This window comes from Heterocephalus glaber, unplaced genomic scaffold, assembly GCF_053883595.1.
Source record: "Heterocephalus glaber isolate CG9 unplaced genomic scaffold, H.glaber_assembly_v1.0 deba00001572, whole genome shotgun sequence".
In the NCBI taxonomy this organism is placed as follows: Eukaryota; Metazoa; Chordata; class Mammalia; order Rodentia; family Bathyergidae; genus Heterocephalus; species Heterocephalus glaber.
The window spans coordinates 14,220,176-14,245,969 of record NW_028258357.1 but is presented as its reverse complement, the minus strand read 5'-3'; the positions used below and the strand labels follow the sequence as shown (position 1 = coordinate 14,245,969).

General features: G+C 44.2%; 1 protein-coding gene across 4 annotated transcripts; it reads left to right on the top strand.

Moving 5' to 3' along the window:
• The first annotated feature begins 12 nt into the window (after window positions 1-12).
• Window positions 13-25,149, top strand: Hal (histidine ammonia-lyase). 4 transcript variants are annotated; one of them, XM_004844908.4, is made up of 21 exons: window positions 13-171; window positions 248-554; window positions 1,194-1,254; window positions 1,340-1,367; window positions 1,708-1,782; window positions 1,868-1,940; window positions 2,030-2,096; window positions 2,368-2,405; window positions 2,988-3,113; window positions 4,714-4,853; window positions 6,680-6,727; window positions 7,335-7,482; window positions 8,193-8,288; window positions 8,376-8,434; window positions 10,078-10,158; window positions 12,737-12,802; window positions 12,879-13,044; window positions 15,451-15,585; window positions 22,087-22,195; window positions 22,293-22,362; window positions 24,057-25,149. In XM_004844908.4, the coding sequence occupies exons 2-21, from the start codon at window positions 308-310 to the stop codon at window positions 24,195-24,197; spliced, it is 1,974 nt and encodes a 657-aa protein (XP_004844965.1). In that variant the 5' UTR covers window positions 13-171; window positions 248-307; the 3' UTR covers window positions 24,198-25,149. The 4 variants fall into 4 exon arrangements, with proteins under 4 accessions (XP_004844965.1, XP_004844964.1, XP_004844966.1 ...); XM_004844907.4 differs by having other exon boundaries at window positions 17-161; XM_004844909.4 differs by lacking the exon at window positions 13-171 and having other exon boundaries at window positions 381-554; window positions 1,138-1,254.
• The last annotated feature ends 645 nt before the right edge of the window (window positions 25,150-25,794 follow it).

The following is a 25,794-nucleotide window of genomic DNA, read 5'->3' as shown; positions in this document are numbered from 1 at the left end:
CCTCAGTGGAGGAGAATGCAGACAGGGAGAAACGGAGGGCCCTGACCAGAGGGGTGGATCACAGACAGACAGACAGACACTCACTGGCCTGCGCCCCTTCTGTTTCTTACTCAGCTACAAAAAGCCAAACACCAGGAGCCGACAATAAATATCTGTCCAAGGCGTGAATGAGTAAAGGCACGGGAAGGGGGAAGGGGTGTGTTCTGAGAGGCCATCCTCGCCGACCACACCTCTCTGGTTCCCGCAGGATAAAAACTCCCCCGTGACTGTCCGGGAGGAGCCCGCAGGCCTGTCGCAGAGCAGAGCCATGCCCAGGTACACGGTGCACGTGCGCGGGGAATGGCTGGCCGTGCCCTGCCAGGGCGCGCAGCTCACTGTGGGCTGGCTGGGCCGCGAGGCCGTGCGGCGCTACATGAAGAACAAACCGGACAATGGTGGCTTCGCCTCAGTGGATGACGTATGCTTCCTTGTGCGCCGGTGCAAGGGCCTGGGCTTGCTGGACAACGAGGACTTGCTGGAGGTGGCCCTGGAGAACAATGAGTTTGTGGAAGTGGGTGAGTGGCTGCAGGGGAGGTGGACGAACTGGTGGGCATTTAAGCTTTGTCCTAACAGTCCTGGAAGGGGGCTCTATTGTCACCTGCATTCAGGAACAAGGAGGAGAACAGTCACATTTGTTGAGCTCTTGCTCTGAGCCAAAGCTCTGGGGTGAGATTCTTGCCCAACCCAGGAGACTGGGAGCCTTCTCCTCCACCTTTGACAGCCAGCAGTGACTCAGAGAAGCATAACTTGCAGACAGCTAGTAAGCAAAAAAGCCTAGACTCAAACCCATGTCTGCAGGTCTGAGTCCCTTAGCAGTTACTGAATCGTCTTGAAGGTCCTTTTGCCCTTTGATAGACCTCACCAGATGAGAAGCCAGCAAGCAGCACAGAAGCGTCAGGATCCAGATCTCAAAGATCACACAGCCAGGGTGGGGGGCGAGGTGGCCTCCATCCTGAGCTTCCATGTAAACCCCAGTGTCAGGATCTCTGCCTCTCTCTCTCCCGTGTGAAGATGCTAAGACTACTGTAGGCAGGGAAAGTCGTTTTCTATCAAATACATGGACAGGCAATTCATGGCCCTTTCTTGACTTCGGAGCAGCCCAAACGTGGCTCTGTGCTGATTGCTAAGGGCTCTCGCCCACCTGCTTGTTTCAGTCATAGAAGGCGATGCAATGTCCCCCGACTTCATTCCCTCCCAACCAGAAGGGGTTTACCTGTATCCTTTCCTTCAGGCCCTTTGGTCACCCCTGGGGGCTGGGGGTTTTCCACACTACCCAATATTTTCCTTTACCTGGCTTCAGATACAGCAAATACCGGGAGCCTGAAAAGGTAAGCTGCAAACCACTTCCTTTTCCTTTGAGAAAAAGCAAGTCCCCGTGTAAGGAGGATGTGAAGGTCTACATAAACATGATGTAAATCAGGCTGCATAACCACGCATCAGGACAGGCTTTTCAGTTCTGTGCAGCAGGGTTAGGAAGCCAGGAAAGGCACTGCGCCTCTGCATTTCTAACTTTCCTTGCCTAACCTCCTGTAAGAAAGCTGTCTTTTTAATTAGCACATTAATGTTTCACGGCAGTAGTCAAATCTCTGAAGTGTCAAAATGGGATTCTGCTTAACTGTAGAACTATTAAGTTGTTCACACTGACTGAGATCCCTTCCTTTTGCAAAGTATATCGATTTAGACGGGGACAGCCTAACTACGGAAGATTTGGTCAGCTTGGGGAAAGGACACTACAAAATAAAGGTATGGGGGAAGGGAAGAATTTGTGGACATTTCTGCTGGACATGGAAGTCATTAACATACACGGTTCTGACCAACATTTTCCCAGCTCACTCCCGTGGCTGAGCAAAAGGTACAACGATCCAGGGAAGTCATAAACAAGATCATAGAGGAAAAAACAGGTATCTTTTTCCTTTCTGTTCTAAATGTCTTTCTATAGACAAAAAAAATCCCTCTTGCATCTAATTGCACAATGTGTTTTCTATTCTAGTTGTTTACGGCATTACTACGGGTTTTGGAAAATTTGCCAGAACCGTAATTCCTGTCAATAAGCTACAGTAAGTTTGAAAACCATGTATGTTCATATTCCACCTTCCTTATCTTTGAGATTTTTTTTTTCCAACAAGGAAAATCGCTGGTATTTCCCCTACTTAACAGATGAGCAAGGTGAGGCATGGGGCAACTTGCATACAACCTGGTAGTGAAAACACAGGCAGGTTTGTTTCTTCCACTGCATCTGCCACGGATCTGTTCTTCCTTCATCTTTCCAGTGGAGGAAAGGTTTCTACCTCAAGGTATCTAAGAGAGTTTTTAACCTTTCTCTTCCAGGGAACTTCAAGTGAACTTAGTTCGTTCCCATTCTTCAGGTAAATCATTCAAAGCGCTGGGTGCCTCCTGGCTCCTGTTTGAGTAGATGAATAAAGGTCACAGTGCAGTGTGACCCATCGGCACAGCCAGGAGCAGCTAGTGTGTCCCCAGCACATTCCAAAGGCCGGTGCTGCGGCAGGGGAAGGGGGCAGATGGCTTTTTTCTGCTGAACCTCAGAAAGGGATTGGGCCAAGCAGAGGGACGGCCTGGGAGGTACTGCAGACGGAGTGGTGTATTCAAGGGAGAGAACAAAGGCAGGAGCTTGGGGAATGAGTCAGGATGGGCCACGGGAGTGGGGAAGTCTGTCCAGACTCAGCACCCCTCAAGATGAAAGAACCTCTAAAGGGGCTCAGGAGGTTGGGGGCCCCTGAAGCATGGCCAGGAAAGGAATGGGGCTCTATCTTTGCTGGGAAGCTGATGCTTTGAGAGGCAAGACAAGCGTGGGAGAGCCACACAGCCAGCGGCAGAACATGGAGAGGATCCTGAGCTGAAGAGTGAAGGATTTGAGTGAGGGATGGAGGCCACTGGGAGGTGGGAAAGGGTTTGCTTTTCCTGGAGTAAATGCCAGTGTTGCTTTGCAGGTGTTGGGAAACCATTCAGTCCTGAAAGGTGTCGGATGCTCTTGGCACTAAGGATCAATGTCTTAGCCAAAGGATACAGTGGCATTTCCCTGGAGACCCTCAAACAAGTTATTGAAATATTTAATGGTAAGGCAGTGAAGCCCTGGACCGAACTTCTGTGGAGGCAGGGCATGTCCTGCAGGGTAGACATGATTGGCTGACTGCATGCTGAAGGGTGGCTGAGATAAGAAGATGAGTGGAAAGTGGGTCTGGCAAGGCAGAGGATAGCTAGGTAGAGAGAGGGAACTAAAGGGGCAGAGACAGTCCTGTGAATTATAACCATCCTATGGCACCCTTTGCCTAGCATTTGACAGCTATAAGTCTAGAATGAAACTGGGTGTGGTGCCACAAGCTGATAATCCCAACACCTGGGTGGCTGAGACAGGGGGATTGCAAGTTTGAGGCAAGTCCGTACTATAGAGCAAGACCCTATCTGAAAAAATAATAATAATAAAAATCAAACAAGCCCTTTAAGTCTGTACTAGACAGAACCATTGATTCAGTGCTGTCCATGCGATTACAAAAGTTGCATCAAATCATGTGGAGACCATAATGATTCCAGGTGATGCCCACCCCAAAGACCACTTCACTAATCCCAGTGGGCTGCTGGGAATCTGAAATCAGAATTCTCCCCAGGTGGTGGACCAGCTACATTTGCACACTGAGATCCAACCACCTGCGAGGGCGGAACACAAATGTGGCCAATGACTCAATTAATCATGAAGCTATTGCAGTAGCAGCACATTATGCAGCTCACGCAGCTGTGGCACTTCCTTTTTTGATGGGAGATGGGATTTGCAATGCTTGGGGAGCACAGTCTCTTCTCACAGATAAAGATAAACCTAGGTCAGTGGGAACCAAGTGCTCCATGAGGGAAAGGAGTAGGAGGAGCAGCAAACCTGTGTAGTCACACAGAGCAGACCCCATGCTCGGGCTTCTATACTGGGGCACATGTTACTCATAGATACCAGATGCCAAGCAGGGAAGGGCAATGTGGATGCCCGATCTACAGTGTAGCCCTATTTTGATTATTTGGGGGGAATTTCTCATAAAACAGTACATGCTCATTTATAAGTGGTGATGGGGCAGCAGACTGGAAGACTGGCAAAAAAGAAAGAGACTCAGTTGCCTATGACTTTACCAGCATGAGGAACCCGTGTTAATATATTAGGATACCATAACTTCTGGTACATGCCATGCGAGTGTTTTAAGGTAGACATTCGTGTGTTTCCAAACACTCTCCAATAGCTTTTGATGGCTACATACCATTTGGTCGCATGAATGTCCCTTAATTCCATATTTAGATCACTTCTAACTTTTTATTCTTATACACAAGGCTGTAATGAGCAACACCTAATTCCTATCATGTCTTTGAGACACGTTGCTAGAACTTCTAAAAGTGGAATTAGTAGATCAGATTAGCACATGCACCTTTTGAAGGCTTCTCTATGGGGGTGGGATGGCCTTCTGCCTTCCCTGCTTGCCTCTTCTTTCCTTCTTGTCCACCTTCCACCCTAGCCCTTTCTTTCTGTAGCAGCTCAGCTGGGTCGCTTAAGCGTTTACTGGACTTGAGGAATTGTCTTTGCCTGGGTATTTATGCATAAATTGATCCCAGTTGTAGGTGATGTGGTCCTCACTGGCAACGCAAGGATAACGGTGACATCACTGGTGCCTGCTTCTCCCACAGCCTCCTGCTTGCCCTATGTCCCAGAGAAAGGAACTGTTGGTGCCAGTGGAGACCTTGCCCCACTCTCTCATCTTGCTCTTGGGCTAATTGGAGAAGGGAAGATGTGGTCTCCAAAGAGTGGCTGGGCAGAAGCCAAATACGTAAGACTTTTATAACAGCATCTGTCCACTGTGGACGCCGGGGACTCTAGCATGCTTTCTGTCACTTAGCTTTATAACAGTTCAGTGAGGAAGCCACTGTGACCCTTACATGAGTGATGAGACAGCTCAACCTTGGAAGTCAAACTAGGCAGGGCTGTTACCTTCCTTACTTGACTGTCAGTTCCCTAGATTTGGGGGACACCTTGGTGAAAAGATACAGTTGCTAGTGTTAATCTAGGAATTTATTCTGCACCACAACACTTCCAATGTCCATTGGTCACACCTTGTCACAATTGTATGTAGGAGTTGGATCATAGTTCTTACTATGTACTCTGGAAAGCAGTTTCTACTTTTCCCCTAGCTCTCTCCCTGGTAGATTATCAGAAAAGCCTGTTTTCCATAAAGCTTTATTGCTTTCTTCATCTATCTCCAAATTCCATCAGAGCAGCCCAAAGCATCATTTTAAGTGTCACCTCTGACCAGTTTCTGGGAGGTCCTGCAACAGTAAGTAAAAGGGGCAGAGGGCCAAGGAGGAGGAACAGATTAAGAGAGTAGATTATTCTTTGGAGGACACTGGTTCCAGATCATCTTTCTTCTGTGCCACCTCTTCTTGATTATTTCTCTATGGACAATGTTTCTCCAACCACCTTCACAAAGCTGTCAGCCTGACTTCCTAAACAGCCATCCAAAGATGTTCTGGTTAAAATCTGTAATGCTTCCCACTATCCTTATGATGAAGTCTAGAGGTAACGTGACTTCAGCGGTCTGTTCTGTCCCATGATCCCCTCATCCCTCCTACCCACATTCTCTACCACTGAGACCAGAGGTTGCCTGCAGCTGGAACACGCTGGGTACTAGGCAGAGGGCCCGCACAAGTGCCTTCCTCTCCTCCCCAGCTGCCTCATTCCCATTTCTCCTTTCAAAGAGTCCCCTCGAAGCTGCTCTGTTGGCCCTTTTCTCTACCTCCCCGCAAGCCTCTTTGTGCCTGCATTTGCTGCTCTCCTAGCAGCTTATGAGGTTATTTCCCACTCTCCCCCCCATACTTCCTACACCCTCAAGCACCCAGCATACTATTGCTCTCATTGCTCCTGAGCTTGTGTCTCTCTACTTTTCCTACTCTTAGGCCTAGCCCAACAGCCCGAAGACAGTCTGGCATGCAATGGGTGTTCAGATCTTCCTGTGAAATAGATCTCTTTAAGTGGTACTGGCTCTGTCTTTCTCTGGCTTTAACTTCTGCCTTCATCCCTACACGGACCTTAACTCAGTGACTTCTTTTACTTCTTTTATTTCAGGGGAAAACTATTCTTCTCCTTTCCTCAAGGATCCTGTCTCCATCTGGTAGAGAGGATTCCACAATCCTCTCTTCATTGCTGTGCACACATTTCCTGCCCACAGCCTGCTCTGAGGTTCTGCCAGTGTTTAGAGAAAGCAGAAATAAAGGCAGAGGAGCTTTTAGGTCAAGCTCTGGAGACAGAGCACATGGACAGAGAGGGAGGAGCCCAGCCTTAGCCTAGAGCAGGTGTGTCTGCAAGCAGCAATAAAACAGGTAGCGACTGAATGCAAACAACCGACAGAGCAAGAAACCAATATTGATTGTGTAGACACTGTTTAAGCACAAAAATTATTTGGAAGATCAGTTTGCTTTTAGACTAAAAATCAGAACTAGAGACTACAGTAGCGAACATGAACAGAACCAACTCATTTACGTCTAATCTTTTGCAAGATGGACTTTGGGGCATAAAGATCTTTTATTGGATTCCATACAAAATCAGTAACAGACTAGTATTTCATTTGATGCCCTTTTCATTCTTTAAATCTCTCTATAGGTCCTGCAAGCCCATGGACTGAAACCAGTTGTTTTGAAACCAAAAGAGGTAAAGAGATTGAAGGAAAACTTGTTCATATTAACAAGTCTTTCTCTAGGCACTATACTTTATATCAATCTTTATATAATCGCTATATCAATCACACTAGTTCCTTAAAGCAAACACAACTTACATGTCGGTTGAAAGTTGCTCCCTGAAGAAAGGACCCTCCTATGAGCCTTCAAACAATTCTTCAGGCCACAAATTTTGGGGATTCTTGTAGGGAATTAAACTTCAAATCTAGTTCTCCAAGGATCCCTGGGAGATCCTCTAAGCCAAATTAAGAATTGTTTTTGGATACCTTATCTACCACTGTAGGACATTAAGAAGAAATGTGACATAATAAAGTGCTAACAATCGTATGTGCAGTCCCTGCCCCAGTGCTACACGCCTGCCTTGAGAAGGGGACATCCTACAATAGTCTGTTTGCCAGATTTGTGCTGATGATTTCACATCTAGTAGCTAAATAAGCATCACTGCCCTGCACTTTAGAAAACACAGATAAACAGTTCTGCTGACGGGCTAATGTTTCTCTTACAAAAGCAAAAAGTGTGAAAACCACTTGTAAGGAGGTTTTCTAAAACAGAGCTGGGAACTCTTCTCTCCTTCCCCAAAGGGTTTGGCGCTCATCAATGGGACGCAGATGATCACGTCGCTGGGCTGTGAAGCTGTAGAGAGAGCCAGTGCTATCGCCCGGCAGGCTGACATCGTGGCAGCCCTGACCCTTGAGGTGCTGAAGGGCACCACCAAAGCCTTCGATACTGGTCAGCAGGGTTCTTCCCTTCAGTCGTGCATTCAGCCAGAGCCTGCAGGGAAGCTGGTTGAGGTCTTTAGACACTGGAGTGGTGGGGTTGGGTGGTCAGGAAGGTGGAGAAAACCCAGGTGCCCATGGCAGACCTAGGACTGCCAGAGCCTCCTCCAAGTTCTCCTCCACATTCCATCGTTGCAATGACCATGTCTTATAGACACTGACTTGGAGAGTTAGGTGACTGCCCCAGATCACCCAGTGTGTCAAACTAAGTGTTTCAGGAATCTGCTTGCAAGACTTTAAAACTAGAGCTGGATTAAGATCAGCGCTGATTAGAAAATTGAAGGAGGAAAATTGTAGAACTATAGGAGTAGCTGATGTAGAACGGAGTGAATTTCTGACTACATTAAGAAGTAGGACTGTCTAAGAGTGACTTGGCTAATAAGTTAGTTCACTGCTCCAGTTCCCTGCTATCACTGAGCCAGTTCTTCTTAGGGTGAGCCCAGTGTCCCGAGTTCAATTCCAAGGAGCTCAATGCATAGTTTATACTCAGTTATTTAAAGTAGGAAGAATTAAGTCCATAAGGATGGTTTCACTTTGGGAATTAAGTTTCTGATTCTGCACAGTGAGTGAGGACCTGTGGAGCTTTTGAGGGCCGTGCCAGCACCTTGAGTATTTCCCTGCAGTATCAGAACTACACAGACCTTTTCCCTTCCTGAATTCCAGACATTCACGCTGTTCGTCCTCATCGTGGGCAAATTGAAGTTGCTTTTCGATTTCGGTCACTCTTGGACTCCGATCACCACCCATCAGAAATAGCAGGTCTGACGTGTGTGTGAGTGAGCCTTTTTGGTTCTGTATTCCGTGGGAAGAAGTGATAATTTGCTCCTCTCTCCCCTCTACTCCCAGAGAGTCACAGGTTTTGTGATCGTGTTCAGGACGCATACACCTTGCGCTGCTGTCCCCAGGTAAAATAAAAAAGCCAACGCAGGTTCTTTTGTTTCCATAAGTTCAAGGGAAAGAAATAGAAAAAGAGGAATGTGTTAAGAAATCATATCATGGCCAATTATAATCCAAATTTTCTTTACTACCTTCATTGAAAATTATGTATGTCGTGCTTTCATTTCTCCAACTATAAACTTTCTACTCTATATGCTGAAATGTTTTCTTTTGAACTGCTTTGATTAAGCTCTTTTCAGAGTCCAATAGACAACTCACCATGTTCATTTGGTGCAGCAGCTACGTGCTGTTGAGTTTCACTGTTTCTCCCTGCACTAGAAAATTCCCTATTCCTGAGTTTAACCTATCTACCTTTTATAATCAGGCATATAATCAAGGGTAAATTCTTATAAATGATGCTGTGTGACTTGAATTTAAAAATTCAGGTGATCAGGGTTGATATTAGGCTTCTTGCATTGCAGATGTAGAATTCATTTGCATGAGGCAATTGAGAAGAGGCATTTTAAAAACCAGGACCAGCTCGTGCCAGGTTCCAACCTAGGGTGTGATACAGAGTCCTCCTCATTTCCTTTTATTCAGCAAGTTCTTTACTAGCTAGCTGATTAAACAATAGGTCAACAATATCTCTAAGAGGCTGCGGAATGTAGCTCAGTGGTAGAGCCCTTGCCTAGCATGTGTGAGGCGCTGGGTTCTATCCCCAGGACCAGGAAAAGAAAAGTCTGTGAGAAAGAATTGTCAGATTAATTGTATTGAACAATATGTCCTGGCTTATGACCTCCCTGTCATTCTAAGGGTGAGAGCCGACTCTGTGTGACAGGTACCACGATCAGTGTCTTCCATATGTCAAATCGTTACATTTTCCCAACTGTGAGACAGGTACTTTCTCCTGATTTGCAGTTGGGAAGTGAGGCTGAGAGTTAAGTGGCTTCCACAAGATCACAGTTAGATCCTTATGTTTCTTGGCTTCTGAGGGAAGCTAGACAGCAGGCAAGGCTATAAAGCATGTGACAGACCTTAGGCTTGCTGCAAGGTGGCTGCCCTCCTCATGTGCATCCTGACTACGCATGTCCTAATGTGGTCCCTTATGCTTCACCAACGACCTCTTCGATAGTACGCTCCAAGTGACCTCTGTGAGTCATGTCTAAGAGTTTGTCTACATTGTCTTAGATTCTTCTCACAAGCTGTTAGGTAAGGTCCATTGTCTGTTTTCTGGGTCTGTTTCTGTTTCAACTATAAACTTCAGTAACTTGCCCACTTTCTACCCCTAACCCTCTGTGTCTGGAGTTGACATCCTTTCTCTCCTACACCATGCTATTTTGTATAGATTACTCTAATGTGAATGCACATCGTAATTGGTTTGTTCTGATTTCAGTGAGAACCCAAAGGATTCATCAGAGTTATCTTCATATTCTAAATGAGCCAAGCATAATTTTCATGGTTGTAACTGCAAAGCACTTTCCAGGGAACGATTGAAGATGTTATAAGAATATTGGGCCGGGGATTTAGCTCAGTGGTTCCACCGCCTGCCTTGCAAGTGCAGGGACCCGAGTTCAATCCCCGGTACCAAAAAAAAAAAAAAAAAAAAAAAAAAGAATATTGGCACCCTTAATGGAATCAGTCAGTCACGTGTCTTACTTTGGCTGTATTGTAGGTCCACGGTGTGGTGAATGATACAATAGCATTTGTGAAAGGCATCATTACCACAGAACTGAACAGTGCAACAGATAATCCTGTATCCTTTGAATGTCCACTAATCTTCAGTTATAGATCTCCACCTGGTAATTTTAGGATCCACCTAAGTAATCACTGTGCGGCACATCTGGGTTCTGCTTTGCCATTCCATAGGTAAATGCATTAGTACCTGAGGTTCAGAGGTTAAGTGACTTTCTCCAGGCCAGAGATGGAAAGTGGCAGACCCAGGCCTAAGGTTCCGAGTCTAACATGTTGTACTTTCAAAACTGACCCACGAGAGATAAAGGGAGAAATTTCCAGCCCTGGCCCCAAAGTCCATTGCTGAGGTTGGTAATAGAAGGATGAAGTCCCACATCACAAACATGGTTTCAGAGACTCGCTGGCTTGGCCTCCCAGTGTGCAGGCCTCGCTGGTTCTATGGATGCCAGATGCACTAACAGAAGGCAGTGTTCAAACCCTTACCAGAGCATGAGTTTTTATTTCTAAGTGGACTTCGGTCCAGCCCGCTGTTCCCATAGCTGCCCAAAGAATTGTAAGAATGCTTCCATTTCTCGAGGATGGAGTTCTTTTCTCCTTAATGGGGCCCTTCTCCCAGAGCCCTGTGGTTTTTCTGATGGCCTAGTTCCCTAGAGTGTGGGTGATCAGTCAGGGAACAGTGTTCAGAGTTCAACGCTGCCTTTGGGGGCAGCCAAACCCCTTAGCAATCTCTTTTTCTCATTGCACACCTGCCTTTGTTCTCTGCTAGAGAAAGTGCTGAGTTGGTGCAGCCCGGATTAACAGGGGTTGCACAACACCTGTGTCATCTTTCTTACAAGATGCTTTAAGTGTGTCTTCCCTGACAAGCCTGCCCTAGTCAGTGTTTTATGTTCCCTCACAGTTAACCCAAACCCACACTAACTAGTCTTCAGGACATGGATAGTAGTTTTCATGAATATTACATAATCTCACTTCATGTATCCATTCTTTCATGGAAGGGGAGTGGTGTCTATTGTACACTTACATAATTTAGACCTTAAAGGGTATCTTATAGAGTAAAAAATACCTTTAAATTACTAGTTATCAGAGACAGGAACAATTCCCTACAAAATTTTCCTCCTACCACTTGCCTCAGCAAGAATTTCAGCCCAAAGTCCTTTACTTTCTCATGAAAGGCTCTTAATTATAGATGAACTTGCAATAGGCTAATATTTAGGAGTTCTCCTACAGTACTGATCTACCTGAAAAAAATATGTTTCTTAGTTGTATACTGCAGATATAAAGCACCTATTGCACAATGCTGGATAGTAGAAGAGTTAAGGTTTAATTGCTATACTCCAGTAGCAAATAGATTTGGAATAACTAAGTGACAAGAGAACACACTTAAGTTCTAAACTGATGCAGAGATTAACTGCTACACAGACTCAGAGACTGGAGAGGAGACCAAGGCCTGTGGTTGGGGTAGGTTCAAGGACAAGAGTAGAAGAGATGGTAATGGGGCCATGGTTAGACGTGCAGAAAGAGGCATGCCAGGCTTACTAGGCTGGCGTAACACATGCGTCTCCAACACTCTGAAAATCCAAACCTTTACAGTGAGTCATCCGTGGGAGCTTGGTTCCAAGACCCCTCTGTGGATACCAAACTCTGCAGATGCTCAAGTCCTTTCTATCAAATGGCATCGTATTTGCAGATGACCCATGTACATCCCCATATATTCTAAGTCATCTCTAGATTACTTCTAATACCCAGCATAATACAAATACTATGGAAATAGTTGTTAAACTGCATTGTTAGGGTATTATGACAAACAAAAAAGTCCATGCATTTTCATTACTGACACAGTTTTTACCCCTGAATATTTTCAGCCTGAGATTGGTTGAATTCACAGATACTAAGTCAGTGGATGCAGAGGGCTGATGGTATTCTTTAGCCTCATGGGCAAAAACAGCTTTTTAGAACCAGGAAGAAGGATCTGCTATGGTCCCTCCCTGAATGGCTGCTGGTTTTAGGAGAGTATCATTGATTGGCAGTGTCTCTGAGAGTAAGGCTATTTAGTGAGTTTAAATTTTCCTCCCATTTAAATGGATTTGTGAGGACGGTCAACAGCTATCTGTTGGCAAAGGCTACCATGGGATCACCAAGTACAGAGTTTGGAAAATATCACAGCACTGACTGCTGAAGACATTTCAGAGGTTACTCAGCAGCAAAGTCCTCCCTTCAAGGGACTCTTCTATGGAGCACAAGTTCACAGTCCTGCTGAAGAAATAAAATTTGCTTTCAAATAGGCATCTTGGTTTTTGCTCTTAGTTTCAGCCTACAAACTTTCTCAGTGCTGATAGTAATCACCACACTAGCACAGTTTTGGTGTGTGGGAATCTCTAATCTCAAGAGGAAGCACAATTTCATGCTCTCCGCGTCTTTGCCCCGACTGGGTGTACAGTATTTACCTTTAATGTGTTTTTTATTGTTTTGCTTTTGTGCTCCTTTATGTCAACAACTGGTTGTAGAAAGACCTGTCTCTTTCCCTTTACCCCACATTTGTACAAAGCTGCCTCTTCAATGTTAAACATAAGCCGCTGGGACCTGAGTTATATCTGAAGCGATCCACAAATGTTCTGTTCAACCTTAACCTGTTTTGAAAGATGGTCTTTGCCAGTAGGGGAGAGACAATTTCTGGAGGAAACTTCCATGGTGAATACCCAGCCAAAGTAAGCTTTTAAAAATTGCTCCTGGCCCTGAACACATTTTCCAGTACAGGCCGACTGAATGGAGACGTTCTTGCAGGCTCTGGACTATTTGGCTATTGGCATCCACGAACTTGCTGCGATTAGCGAGAGAAGAATCGAAAGGCTCTGTAATCCCTCCCTCAGTGAACTGCCCGCCTTTCTGGTGGCGGAAGGTGGCCTGAACTCTGGGTTCATGATAGCCCACTGTACAGCTGCAGCCCTCGGTAAGACACGGCCCCTCCCGGGACTCAAGCTCACTGTCCAAGGGCCTTTGGATGAAAGCATCCAATTTGGCCTTTGAATGAGATCTCACTCTTACCCCCTTTGTTTCCAGCCTCACTTAGTGCCAATGTAGCAGAGCGACTCCTTTCGCATCTTTAGAAAAAACATATGTAAAATGGTATGTGATGAAATATGATAATATGATCATGAGGACGTAAATGGACAATCTCTTTATGGGAAGCAATTTGGCATGGCATAGGAGCTTCAGTTTTACAGTTTTTCTCCAAACTGAATTTGAAAAGTATCAAAAGGAGAAAAGAAAAGATGCTTATACTTAAGAATGAATCTTAAACCAGCCTGAATGATTAAACTCTGGGGACATTCTGTCAGCTATGCCGACCCCTCCAGGAGCTAAAGATATTAATGCAGCATACAAAATGCTTCCAAGAAACAATATCCCCTCTAAGAAAGCTGAACCTCAATGTAGTTGAGTCCTTACTCCGACATGTAAGGGACAGACAGAAGTAGCACAACAGAGCAGGCCTGGCACAAAGCAAGTGCTAAGGGTCCCACTTGTACTGACACACTCACCACAACAATACCACGAGAGAGGTTGATTATTATTATTTCCATTTTGCAGATGTATATCTGGAGGCCTGAGGAGTCCAGTAATTTGCCCGATGTTGCTCAACCAGTCAAATGTAGAGGAAAATTCAAACCCAGGCATTTTAGTTCCCAAACCCGCATTCTCACTTCAGGGAATGAGGATCTCATTTTAATCAATATTTAATCCTAAAATACGGCTGCCCCATTTACCAAAAAAAACCTACAGGACACTCAGTTAAGTTTGATTTATTTGGGACATACTTACACTCAAAGATTATTTGTGTCTTATGTGAAATCCAACTGTATCCTGTATTTTCTCTAGTTATCCTTCTCCGAAAGGCAAGAATTAACCCAGAAGGTGGTTAATTCAGAGCACAGAGCCAGGGTCTGAACTCCAGCTCTCCCCTTGACTAGTGGGGTCACGTCAAGTCTCTTAATCTTGCTGATCCTCAATTTACCTCCACCTAAAATGAGGAGGATAAGCTTACCCAGTGGGGCTGTTTTTAGGATTAAATCAGTTAATATATATAAAGCATTGGGGCTGTGCCTAGTAAATCATGAGCCCTAAATAATTACCAGTTCCCAGTAATATTCCTCCTAAGACCTTCCTCACCCAAGCCTTTCACTAAAACTCAACACAGACAACAAACAGCTGCTGAATTCACCTTCATCCCTGATGCTGTGTGGGTCTTCCATCTGCTCATTTGTTTATTAAAATATCTCTTTGACAGACAGAGACTTCTCACGGTAATGTGGTAGGAGAGGAACGGAAATTGATTGCTAAAGAACATTACAGACATTGAGAAGGCTGGTTTGAATGAGTTTAGCTTCCCAAGCTGCCCATTGAAGTTATTAAGCTTGGCTTAGTAATGAAAATGGTGTTTCACTTTTTGTAAATTATCTTTCCAAACAAAGATCACCAGAAGATGCTTGTCAGGAAAGCTCTCAGTTTAGAGTCTCAGGACTTGTAGTGGCAGAACTTGGAAAATCCTGAGCAAACTCAGATTTAAACCTGAGTCCTTGCAGGAGAGGACAGAACTGAAGCCATTCTCAAGATCGATTGAAGAGGAGAAAAGATTTTGCGTTTGATCCATTATGACTTCTGAAGCTGGGGAGAGAAGGTCCTCGGTAGAGTAGTCCACAGACCACAGTACGATGTCACTTGGGAGCTTGTTAGGCTGCAGGGTCTCAGGCCCCGCCCTAAACTCAGTATTTGTGTTCAAGCACGGTCCTGGAGACATTGCTATGCCCAATCAAGTTTGGAGGCCCTGGTACAGGAGTCCTTTAACTCCCCGGGGCTGTCTCTGGTTGCTTAAACTCCGAATGCCTACTTCTTTCACGCTGAACGGCCTGCACTACTGCATTTTAAGCAAGGTCTGCAGGCCCAGCCTCTACCTGTAAACTTCTCACTTGCTTCCTTTTCCTTGTACCAAAGTAAACTTGTACCTTGTACAACCTTGTTTGGGTTTTGGTGACCAAGAGGTCGTGGACAGGGTCTTCCAGGCCAAGCAGAATTTTGTTTCTCCTCTCTGTCTCTCTCTCTCTCTCTCTCTCTCTCTCTCTGTAGTGGGGATTGAACTCAGAGCCTTTGCACTGAGCTACATTTCTAGCCATCCATTTATTTATTTATATTTATTTTAAATTTTGAGACATTGTCTCACTAAGTCACTACGTTGCCCAGACTGGGCTCGAAATTGGGGCCCACCACACTTGGTTACTGTGGAGACGTAGGGAAAGCCACATGACACTTGGGCAGTTCATCCACAGAGCAGCACTGCCTAAGTAGCTCTGGTCTCTTGCAGTTTCTGAGAGCAAAGCCCTGTGCCACCCCTCGTCTGTGGACTCACTCTCCACCAGCGCCGCCACAGAGGACCACGTCTCCATGGGTGGGTGGGCAGCCAGGAAGGCCCTCAGGGTCATCGAGCACGCGGAGCATGGTAAGGCTGGAGACTGGGGGTGGCAGGGCAGGTGGTTCTCAAAGTGGGGTCCCACAGGCAGCGTCAGCCCAACCTGGAAACTCATTAGAAATGCAGATTCTCGGGCTCCTCCCAGGCCTGCGGGTCAGATCCTCCGGGGAGCAGAGGGGAGCAAGCTGTGTTTGAAGGGTCCCCCAGATGATTCTGACGCTCCCTGGGGATTACAAACCAAGCAGCTGTGCAGAGAGAAGCTGGTTCCTGGGCAGCCTTTTGTTTTTAATGAGACTTTTTAAGGCATATACAAAAGTGGAGAGAACAGCACCATGAAACTTCATGCACCTCCCTGATTCAGCAGCACAGTTACTTCACTTTTTCTTTCTCTTTTTCCAAATTATTTTTAAGTAAATCCCAGTGTCCTACCATTTTATTCCTACAAACTTTCTCTTTTAAATATGAATGCTTTCTTCTCTACCAATGAAGCCATTATCACATCCAACAAAATTCAACAATATGTCTGGTATCACCACCAAATATATATTCAAATTCCCTGGTTACAGAATCTCAACATCATTACAGTGAATTTGTGGAAATCAGAGTTCAGGACCACATTTTAATTTTGGTTGTCATGATTTTGAGCTTCTTTTGGCCTAAGATAGTTCTTTGTCTGTTTTTGTTGTTGTTGCTTTGTTTTGGTTTGGTTTTTGTTTTCCCTCATGCTTTTGACTAATTGAAAAATCAGGTTAGTTTTCCCATAGCAAGACTGGACATTCTAGATTTACCTGTTAGCTTCCCTGTGCTGTCACTTTTTTTTTTTTTTTTTTTTTTTGGTACTGGGGATCAAACTCAGGACCTTGCTCTTGCGAGGCAGGCGGCAGAGCCACTGAGCTAAATCCCTGGGCCTGTGGTGTCACTTTTATCTTGATCTTTGTCCCAGGAAATTGACCCTAAAGATTTTTATTTTATTTTATTTGGTTTTTTGAGACAGGGTGTCACTATGTAGTTCAAGCTAGCCTTGAACTCACTATATAGCCCAGGCTGGCCATGAACTTGTAGCAATCCTCCTGCCTCAGCCTCTCAAGTGCTGGATTTATGGGCATGTGCCACCACACCCAGTAACCATAAAGATTTGATAAGATTTAGGTCCAACCTGTTTGACAAAGATGCTTCATAGGGAGAGGTTTATTAGGGCCACCCCCTCTCTACCTTACTTGCAATTTTTTTTTTAATGAAAATCACCTTCCTTGAGACAGCCTCTCAATTCCTAAGTTTATACAGCAATATTGCATAAGTACTACTGGATAACAAGAGCATCACTGCTTTAAAATAAATATGAGGGCTGAGTGTTCTTTTTTTTGGCTTCAGTTATTTTGAGATATAGTTCGTACATCTTCATGCTTTTTTTTGTTTGGTTTTGGTACCGGGAGTCGAACTCAGGTCCTCGCACTTGCAAGGCAGGTGGCAGAACCACTGAGCTAAATCCTCGGCCCATAGTTCATACATCTTACCATCCACCCATTTAGTGCACAGTTTGGTGATGTTAGCTGCAGTCACCAAGTGACCAACACCACAGTCAATTATAGAACATTTTCATCAGCCTCCAAAGAACCCCAAACATCACGTTCCTATTCTTTCTGTTCTCCCCAGTCTTAGGCAAACACCGATGTACTTTCTGTCTCTATGGATATGTCTGTTAGGGCATTTCATGTCAATGAAGTTGGCTAATAAGTCCTCTTTTGTGACCAGCTCCTTTCATTTAGCACGTTTTTAAGGTTCACTTCTGCTGTAGCATGTGTCACTACTTCATCCTTCTTTGTGGCCAAATGACATTCTGTTGTGGGAATCAACTGCGTTTTGTGTGTCCTTTCATCGGCTGAAGGGTAGTTGGTGGCCTCCGCCTTTTAGCTGATGTAAATAATGCTGTGGTGACGCGTACAGTTTGTGTGTGGTCATAGGTCTTCACTTCTGTGGAGTGGAACTGATGGGTCATATGATGACTACCTTCCTCCCTTTTGAGGAACTGCTAGACAATTTTCCGAAGTAGCCACACCATACTGCCTTCCCACCAGCACTGTCTGAGGGAGCCAATTGTTTGACAATGTCACCAGCGCTTGTTATCAACTACTGTGTGTTCCAAATGTCCCCGCATGGACATGGCCCTCTGGTCAAAAGCTTAAAGACTCGTCTTCATCTGTCCTCATGTCCTCTGTCCAGGTCATCTTCCACAGACACCAAATCAATCCTGTCAGTCCCTGGTTAATCTTGTTTCCACTACTGTTTCTCTCTAGTCATTCATACAACAAAACACACGAGCCTTTGCAGACAAAATGTAGACCACACCATTCCCCTTGTTGAAAAGTGCCAGTTCCTTCCCAGTGCTCCACACAAAGTCAGCCCTCTTGGCCTGTGAAGCCCCACATGATCCGGCCTCTTCGCTCCATCCTGTTCTCTCCCTGGAACCATGGTGATACCCTTGTACCTGCCAATGAGCACATCCTTACCTCTGCGCCTTTCTGGACCCTCTGCCTGCAGCTCTGTCCCCAAGGACTTCTTGTGGTTCCCTTCCTCATTCCAACGAGGTAGCTGCCCATCCTTCATCCAGATGCCTTTCCTGATAGCCTCAGCTAAAGGACCAAATGGTTTTCTTTTCCCTTTTATTGTGTTTTCTAATAGCACCTAGTACCTCAGATACTTAGGCTTGTTTGTCTCTCCCAGTGAAACTCATGCTTCACTGGGCAGGGACCTTGTCTCTCCTTGTCACCTCCCTGCAAGAGCCTGGGACACCTAGAATAGGGTTTGGTATAGACTTGGTGTTCAAATGTTTGCATGACAACAAACTTGGCACTAGAGGTCCAAATTGTAGATCTAGCTCATCAGGATTTTTAAAAATTAATTTTATTGGTACATTTAAGGTATACAATATAATGACATTCATCATTAGAAATTTGCACCTTTACATAACCCATCTTGATTCTTATTTTTTCCCCATTCCACTGCCCTCCCTTCAACCCCTCCACCTCTCCCTATCTACAAAGACTTTGTTTCCATTTTTTCATTTTCTCATATTAATTCCATTCCCTTCTTTCTTTTCCCTTACCCTTCCCACTTCCCCTTCCCCTTTGCTCCTTTTCCTCCTATTTCACATTATCTGTTGTACCTTTTAGTCCTTATTTACACTCTCAGTTTCTCACACTAGAGAAACTATTCGGTATTTACACGTGTCCTATTTATTTCACTTAAGAGTATTGCTTCAATATGCATCCACTTAGCTATAAATATCTCTAGTTTTTTGTTCTTTATGGCTGAGTAATACTCCTTTTTTTAAAGATTAATACTCCATTTTATTAAAAAAAACCCCACGTTTTCTTTATCCAGTCTAGCTCATCAGATTTTGTTTTTTCTTCCTTTTATATCAGGGAAGTGCAGTTAACAAAAAGAAAAAGAAATTAGCAATTTGTATTATAGGGATGTTCATCACTTAAGTTTGTTTTGATTACAGATATTTAGCAAACACCTCTAACTCTTGGAATCCAGTAGCACTGAATATAAAGAATGAGATAAGAACCTGCTTATTACAACACCTAGTGATTAATCATTATACAGGAAACTAGTGTGGGAGCAGAGAGAGAGCACGCACCCACCACCTGTGAATTAAGCAGTGAATGAGGTGTGTCTGCCTTCTGCCCTTTTGGAAATTAAAGTCTACACAGAGGCCAACACTGGGTACCAACTTGGCAACCCTTTAAACACCTGAGAAAATTCTAACTGAAGAACAGAGGTGCAGGGAGATACAACTTGATCTGACCTAGTATAAAGAACTAAACCTGATCTAGTATAAAAGGAGCAGAAAAATCTTCTCCAAACTTAAGAGCTAAACAACATATAGGGCTAATGTGTGTGTGTGTGTGTGTGTGTGTGTGTGTGTGTGTGTGTACAGTAGTAGTTTTGCAAGGGAAAGGAGGAGTATATGCACAAAATAAATTGTTTCTGGATGCATTGAGATGGTAACAATTACAGGATATTCAGGTACAGAGGCCAAAGCTCAGGAAAGAACTGAGATTAATGATGAAGGTCAATGCTCTCTGCGGTATGGTAGCGGAAGGCTACTAGAGGTAAGAAAGAAGAATACCAGGAGCAGAACCTTGTGGGACAGTTGCCCTGGGGAACTGAATGTACCTGAATTGCAAGGGCTGGCTGGAGGAAGGAGGAACCCTTTTCAAAGAGTGAGGTGGCAGAGATTGGGAGGGAGGGAGGGAGTTCGAGGTTAATGCAAGCAGTCTTTTCCTAATGACAAGAACGCAGGTGTACATTAGCCTCAGAGACAAATGAACAGAGTTCAAATTTTAAATCCTTGAGAATGTATTTGCAATATATCTAAGTAGTACTGTTATTTATTTGCTCGGGATAGATTTAATTCATGTAAATTATACTCTGTTAAGATGAAGAAAATAATATATGAAACTAGAAGGTATTTCCATGACTTTTCAGACTCTTTCAGTACTTTAAATATTTTTGGAGGTTTGAAGGTGGTTATCAGGCCAAAGGATATCCGCTTATTTCAAAATAAATGAGAAGCGTATAAGAAGCATCCAGCTAAATTAAGATACGTTGACCTCCTTGAATTTTTACCCATAGAAGGGCATAGTTTTTATGTCCTCGTTGATGGCTCTAGGTAGAACTGCTGACTATGGCTAGCAGAATGTTGCAGAAGCGGTGGCAAGGTTTTGCTGACGTGTTTCATATTAATCTTGTGAAAGTTCTCCCCAGTTTTTCCTGTTTTGGCATTACCTGTGAGACAGCCCCTTTCTGAGGCAGCACCATATCACTAACACTTGCTGAACATTTACTGTGGGCACTCAGTCTCGCAACCCATTTGATCTGCAGAGTACCCCTATCAGGTGGGTACTACTGTCACACGGTACAGATCGGGAAACCAAGGCAAAAGTTAAGTAATGTGTGCAAAGTTACACCTCCTTCAGTCCCAGTGCCAGGATTTAACTCCACGAGTTGCCACCTTAACCACTTCCCGTGACACAAAGTCAACCAACAGGCTCTGCTTTATGATTCCGTGTGAAGGATTGCTGAACGTGTGCTCTTGTGGGAGTTATCTTTAAATGAAGCCTTTGTGAATTGAGGGTGTGTGTCAGATCTTTGTAATACCTGTGAAGCTGGGGCTTAGGCAATGAAGTTGCTAATTTGGCAATATACCATTACTTATTCCAATCATCTAAGTCGCTTTAGATGAAAAAAGTCTCTTACCCAGCAACTGTCCACTCAACTTCTTTGATCGAAAAGATCACCTGTTTTCGATTCCCACCTCCACGTAAATTTCAAGTTGTTTTATGTCATGCTACTCACTTGGCTTGAAATGTCCAGCACAAACCTTCATCTCAGGTTTGAGGGAGCCAGTTAAATGAGCAGTGACTGCCGGGAACTAATTCCATAATGTCCATCTCAAGCCTTTAAATTGAAGACTCCCAAGTCTGCTAAAAACTGACATTCTAGAAATAAATACCTTGCCAACTTCAAGTTTTGCCATAAAACAATCTTTACACTTTGTCTCAACTAAAATGTATTATTCAATGTGCCATACTTTGCAATACACTTTAAATATTGAAATCTGCATTTCTCTATATTTGATATGGCCTAAAGAAGGAGTTTATGAGGAGTTTTTATAGAAATATAATTCAGGGGCCAGGGATTTAGCTCAGTGGTTCTGCCACCTGCCTTGCAATTGCAAGGACCCGAGCGAGCACAAGGACCCGAGCGAGCACAAGGACCCAAGTTCGATCCCTGGTACCAAAAAAAAAAAAAAGAAAAAAAGAAATATAATTCAAGATTAAGCCCTCTGGATTCCATTATTTGCCAGGAAAAGTAGCTTAGAAGCTTAAAGTTGATCAGATCATTTGAGTGGTTAACCCAAATGGAGTATTAAAAACATTTGACTTTTTGTCTTTCAATTTATGAAACAAATTACAAACTCCACTTAGTACAGAAAGGTCACAATGGGATGGGATGAATAATCCACTGTGGACTTAAGAAAAAGTTTACGTCTTCTAATTTAGTATCCATACTTCATTCCTGTGGACTTGGAAACTGAGAAATAAAAGATCTCGGTGAAAGGAAAACATATTTAATGGAGCTGGGCTCCACATCAGGGTTGGGCATTTGTTCTGACTTCCTCTCCTCTCCAAACCGGGCTAACAAACCTTGGTGGAGGATGTGAACAGGAGAAATGATAAATTCTGCAGATGTAGCCAAAAGGCTAGCTTCCTGAGGAGCTTGCTAATCTGTCCAGGTAAAAGTCTCAATTCTCCCCTTCTCACCAGTAAATATACAGCAGAGGGTTTTAAAAAAAACAGGCCTACAATGATCATTGATACCAAGGCGATTTTATTTGACCAATAGACGGAGACTCAGTTGTCTGTTAGTGGACTAGTAATGGCTGTCAACTTCAGCTGATTTCTATTCCTCAAGCGTGAAGTCACATGCTAATCAGTCATCATCTCGATATTTTTGCTCTAGTGCTGGCCATCGAGCTCCTTGCAGCCTGCCAGGGCATAGAGTTTCTACGCCCCCTGAAAACAACCACTCCGCTGGAGAAGGTCTATGACCTGGTGCGCTCTGTTGTGAGGTAAAGTCAGCAGGTCCCTGAAAGTTACACCACTTCAAACTGTGAACCTTGGCAGTGCTCAGTGTTTGGCTGATGGGCTAATATGCTCTCTCCGTAGGCCCTGGATAAAAGACCGTTTCATGGCCCCGGACATCGAGGCAGCACACAGGTTGCTCCTTGAGCAGAAGGCAAGCTGGCTACCAGACTATTTCTTAGTTTGTGGTTGCTATGGGAAAGCAAAGTGGGAGGGAGTGGAGAAAGCTTGTCTTATTCTATTATTTCCTGACTTTCTTGGGAGTGAACATGAAAGGACAGAGACAACTTGCAAGGGCACTGCAAAGCCGTCTGATAATCCTACAAGGATCCCGTGTTGCACTCATTGACTACCTGAGGCTTAGAAGCCGAAATGAATTTTAAGGGAGTTTTGGAACAGATATTTATGGAGAGAAAATGAGATGAAAGGACCGTCGATCTTGGCTCCTCAAAAAGCCCTATTTTGTTCAAAAGAACTTTTTATTCTGATAATGTTAGCACAGGTAAGGTCCAATGGCTGCATAGCCCTGGATAGACAATAAAGTCTAGGCTGTTACTTCAAAGGCTTTGAGCCTGTCTCCTGCTCTGATGTGGCCCTGCCCTTGTCTTGCTGGGTAAAATATGCCTTTACTGCTTATTTCTCTGGTTATGTTAACCATAGACTTAGCTGATTGATATAGATGTCTAGTGTGCTGAGTTCTCTCTCTCTCTCTCTCTCTCTCTCTGCTTTTAGCCTTTTGATTTGTAAATATCACATTGCCTAGAACAGTGATGGTGAAATTTTAAGAGATGAGTACCCAAACTGCAATCCAAACCCAATTATTCATCACAAAGTCCCAACTCTGCCATTAAACCTGAATCCTGAGGTTTTAGTTCAGCAAAAGCAACTCATACACTGACATCTTTTGTCTTAAAAGAGAAACGACACCCCTTCCATAGGTTTGCCACCACCGTCCTACAATCACTTGTTTTCCCCAGAACAGTTGCTCTTTTCCTCTTTGACCATCACACCTATCATTTCTAAGCACAGCCTATGCTCTTAGAAGGAAAGCCTGCTACCTGCTACCAACTTTGTAATGGTAGAAGGGTGTGTGGGGACCTAGCTGTTGAAAGAATACATTTTTTAAGGTCATCGAGGAGGAAAGGCTCCTTGGCTCTCCATGGTAATCAGAGAAAAAACATCTGCAAACCAAAAACAGGGCTCTAATTTGAAAAAATGTTATGCTTAAAGAGAATATGTAGGTGGACAGAAGTAAAGACAAAAACAGGATCTGAGGTTTGCTTCTCAAATTTGAACCCCCATGTGAATCTCCTGGTCATGCTGTGAAAGTGCAGATTTGGATTCAGTAGGTCCAGTGCAGGCTCTGAGATGCTGCCTAGTCCCAGTGATGCTGATGGGGCTGAGACCCAACTATACTTGAGAAGCAAAATTCAAAGGCATGGAGCACCTGTGACACGGAAATAGAGCCATGGAGAAATCCAGTAAAGTGCTTTTTGTCATTCAAGGATTGATTTAGAAAAACAGTCAACTCATACCCATTAGCAACTATCCTTAACTCCTTCCATGCTGAACTTTCTAGTTTCTGTTTGTTGTTTGCTTGCTTGTTTTGTTTCAGAAGATGAGGCAGTTTAAGCTTTTAGTACTTTGTAATTTTAAAGCTCTTAATGAAACCTACAACTAATTGACACAAACCAATGTGTCAAATGCCTCAAAATAAAAGCAAGCAAACACCCACTCTGTTTCTACTCAGGTATAGAGGATATTTTGCCTTGGGATGAAGTTGATGTTTACTAGCATACAGAAACAATGTTGTCAATGTTTTAACTTTGTCCTGTCCTTGTCTCTCAGGTTTGGGATGTAGCTTCACCTTACATTGAAAAATACAGAATGGAGCATATTCCAGAGTCAAGGCCTCAGTCTCCAACTGCCTTTTCACTGCTATCTCTGCACCAGAAATCCTCCAAACTTCCAGAGACCGAGGAACTGTAATGGGCTTTGTCATAGGTTAGAGCAGATGGCATTCAGCTGAACAGAGAGCAGTTCTGTGCTGAAGGAGGGAGCTGGGAACTTGTTCCCCTAAGCCTGACTTGGTTAGGATGGTAGCAATAGTATAGTTGCTCAACCTAGCACAGTGTTCTTGTTCCTGTAGTTTGAGATGCACTGGGTGTTTTGGGTTATAGGAGTTTTCTTTCTTTCTTAACAATATCAGCATAGCCATAATTACATGGGTCTGTTTTTTAACTCTTAGCATTAGATGAACTCAAATTTGGAAACAGATTGATAGCATTCTTCTCCAAAAAATTAGATTTTATGAACATTTTTTTAAAAATTTGCTTTAAGAAGCTCCTCACCAGTTGACTTTCTTTGGCTGATTGTACTATGCCATAATATGGCAAATGTTCCTCAGTGTGCATTCATAAATAATCATTCTAAGTCACGGTTGTTCTGAAGCTACTCTTTCTTCTATTAGTTGAATCACAGTAAAGAACAGTCAATAGGGGCCAGGGATTTAGCTCAGTGGCTTTGCTGCCTGCTGCGCAAGCACAAGGAACCGAGTTCGATCTCTGGTACCCGCCCCCCAAAAAAAGAATAGTCAATGGGTCTTAAGCCATTAAATACAGAGGTGTTAACACGGACAAGAAGTTTTATGTAGAAAGGAGTACGGAATGAATATAAAGGTTTTGCTATCTGGGTGGTCCTCGAACTGTGTCTTTCATACTTATCAATATCACTGCACACATTGCCTAAGTGTTTAATGATAGCTCAAGTCACAGTTTGGAGTTCGTATTTATCACTTCCTGTGTGTTAGTACTCAAATTGCATGTTTATGGAAACCCTACTAAACAGCCTCATGTCACAGATAAGCGATCTGTGGGTTCTGACCAGCTCCCTCCCTGCAATGGTAATCATTAAAATGAGCCCTGTTGACACAAGTCAGACAGACCTGAGGAATATTGCCCAATCTGTGTTTTCTCGCAAGAAGATAAAGGACCCTCTGGGAAGGCTTCGTGTCATTGGCCAGGGGAAGAACGGGTTGGATGACCCCGTGGCTCCCCAGGGCCGAGATGTATGACTTTGCACCTATGTGTGCAGTGGTGTGTGAAGCACCCCAAGCACTCTCATGGCAGCTGGCCAAGCAAAGGACAGACTCACGTGCCAGCTTGCCGAGCTGAGGACAGTGGTGGTGGACCCCACACTGTTTCACGGCAGGGTCGTCACTCTTAGTTGTACTTTGTCCACAAGAAAGTTGGGGACCCAAGTAAAATCTTTTGGTTCAGGAAGCAAAACATGTGCCGAGGAACTTGCTCACCTACAGGCTGTTTTTGGTGCTATTCTTTGCTAGAATGGGAACTAGGCCACAGTTGACTCATCCTCATACCTGAGCTGCAGTTGAGCCAGTGACCCAGCACCAATGGCTGCTCTTCACTCCAGTGTGGGAAGGGCTGGATTCCTACCCATGCCCAAGGTCCTTCAGGGTACAGTGACCCTTGATATGGCTCTGGTAGAAATTGACATCACCTGACTTCTAGAGAATTCCACAGCAAATATGGAATAAACTGTTTTCAATGGTCTCACTCTCATTTTG

Excerpts from the sequence above, each read along its gene's own strand:
- Hal (XM_004844908.4), top strand. The coding sequence starts at position 308 with ATGCCCAGGTACACGGTGCACGTGCGCGGGGAATGGCTGGCCGTGCCC. Across the intron at positions 8,289-8,375 it reads CCACCCATCAGAAATAGCAG|AGAGTCACAGGTTTTGTGAT; the intron begins GTCTGACGTGTG and ends CTCTACTCCCAG. Across the intron at positions 15,586-22,086 it reads CATCGAGCACGCGGAGCATG|TGCTGGCCATCGAGCTCCTT; the intron begins GTAAGGCTGGAG and ends TTTTTGCTCTAG.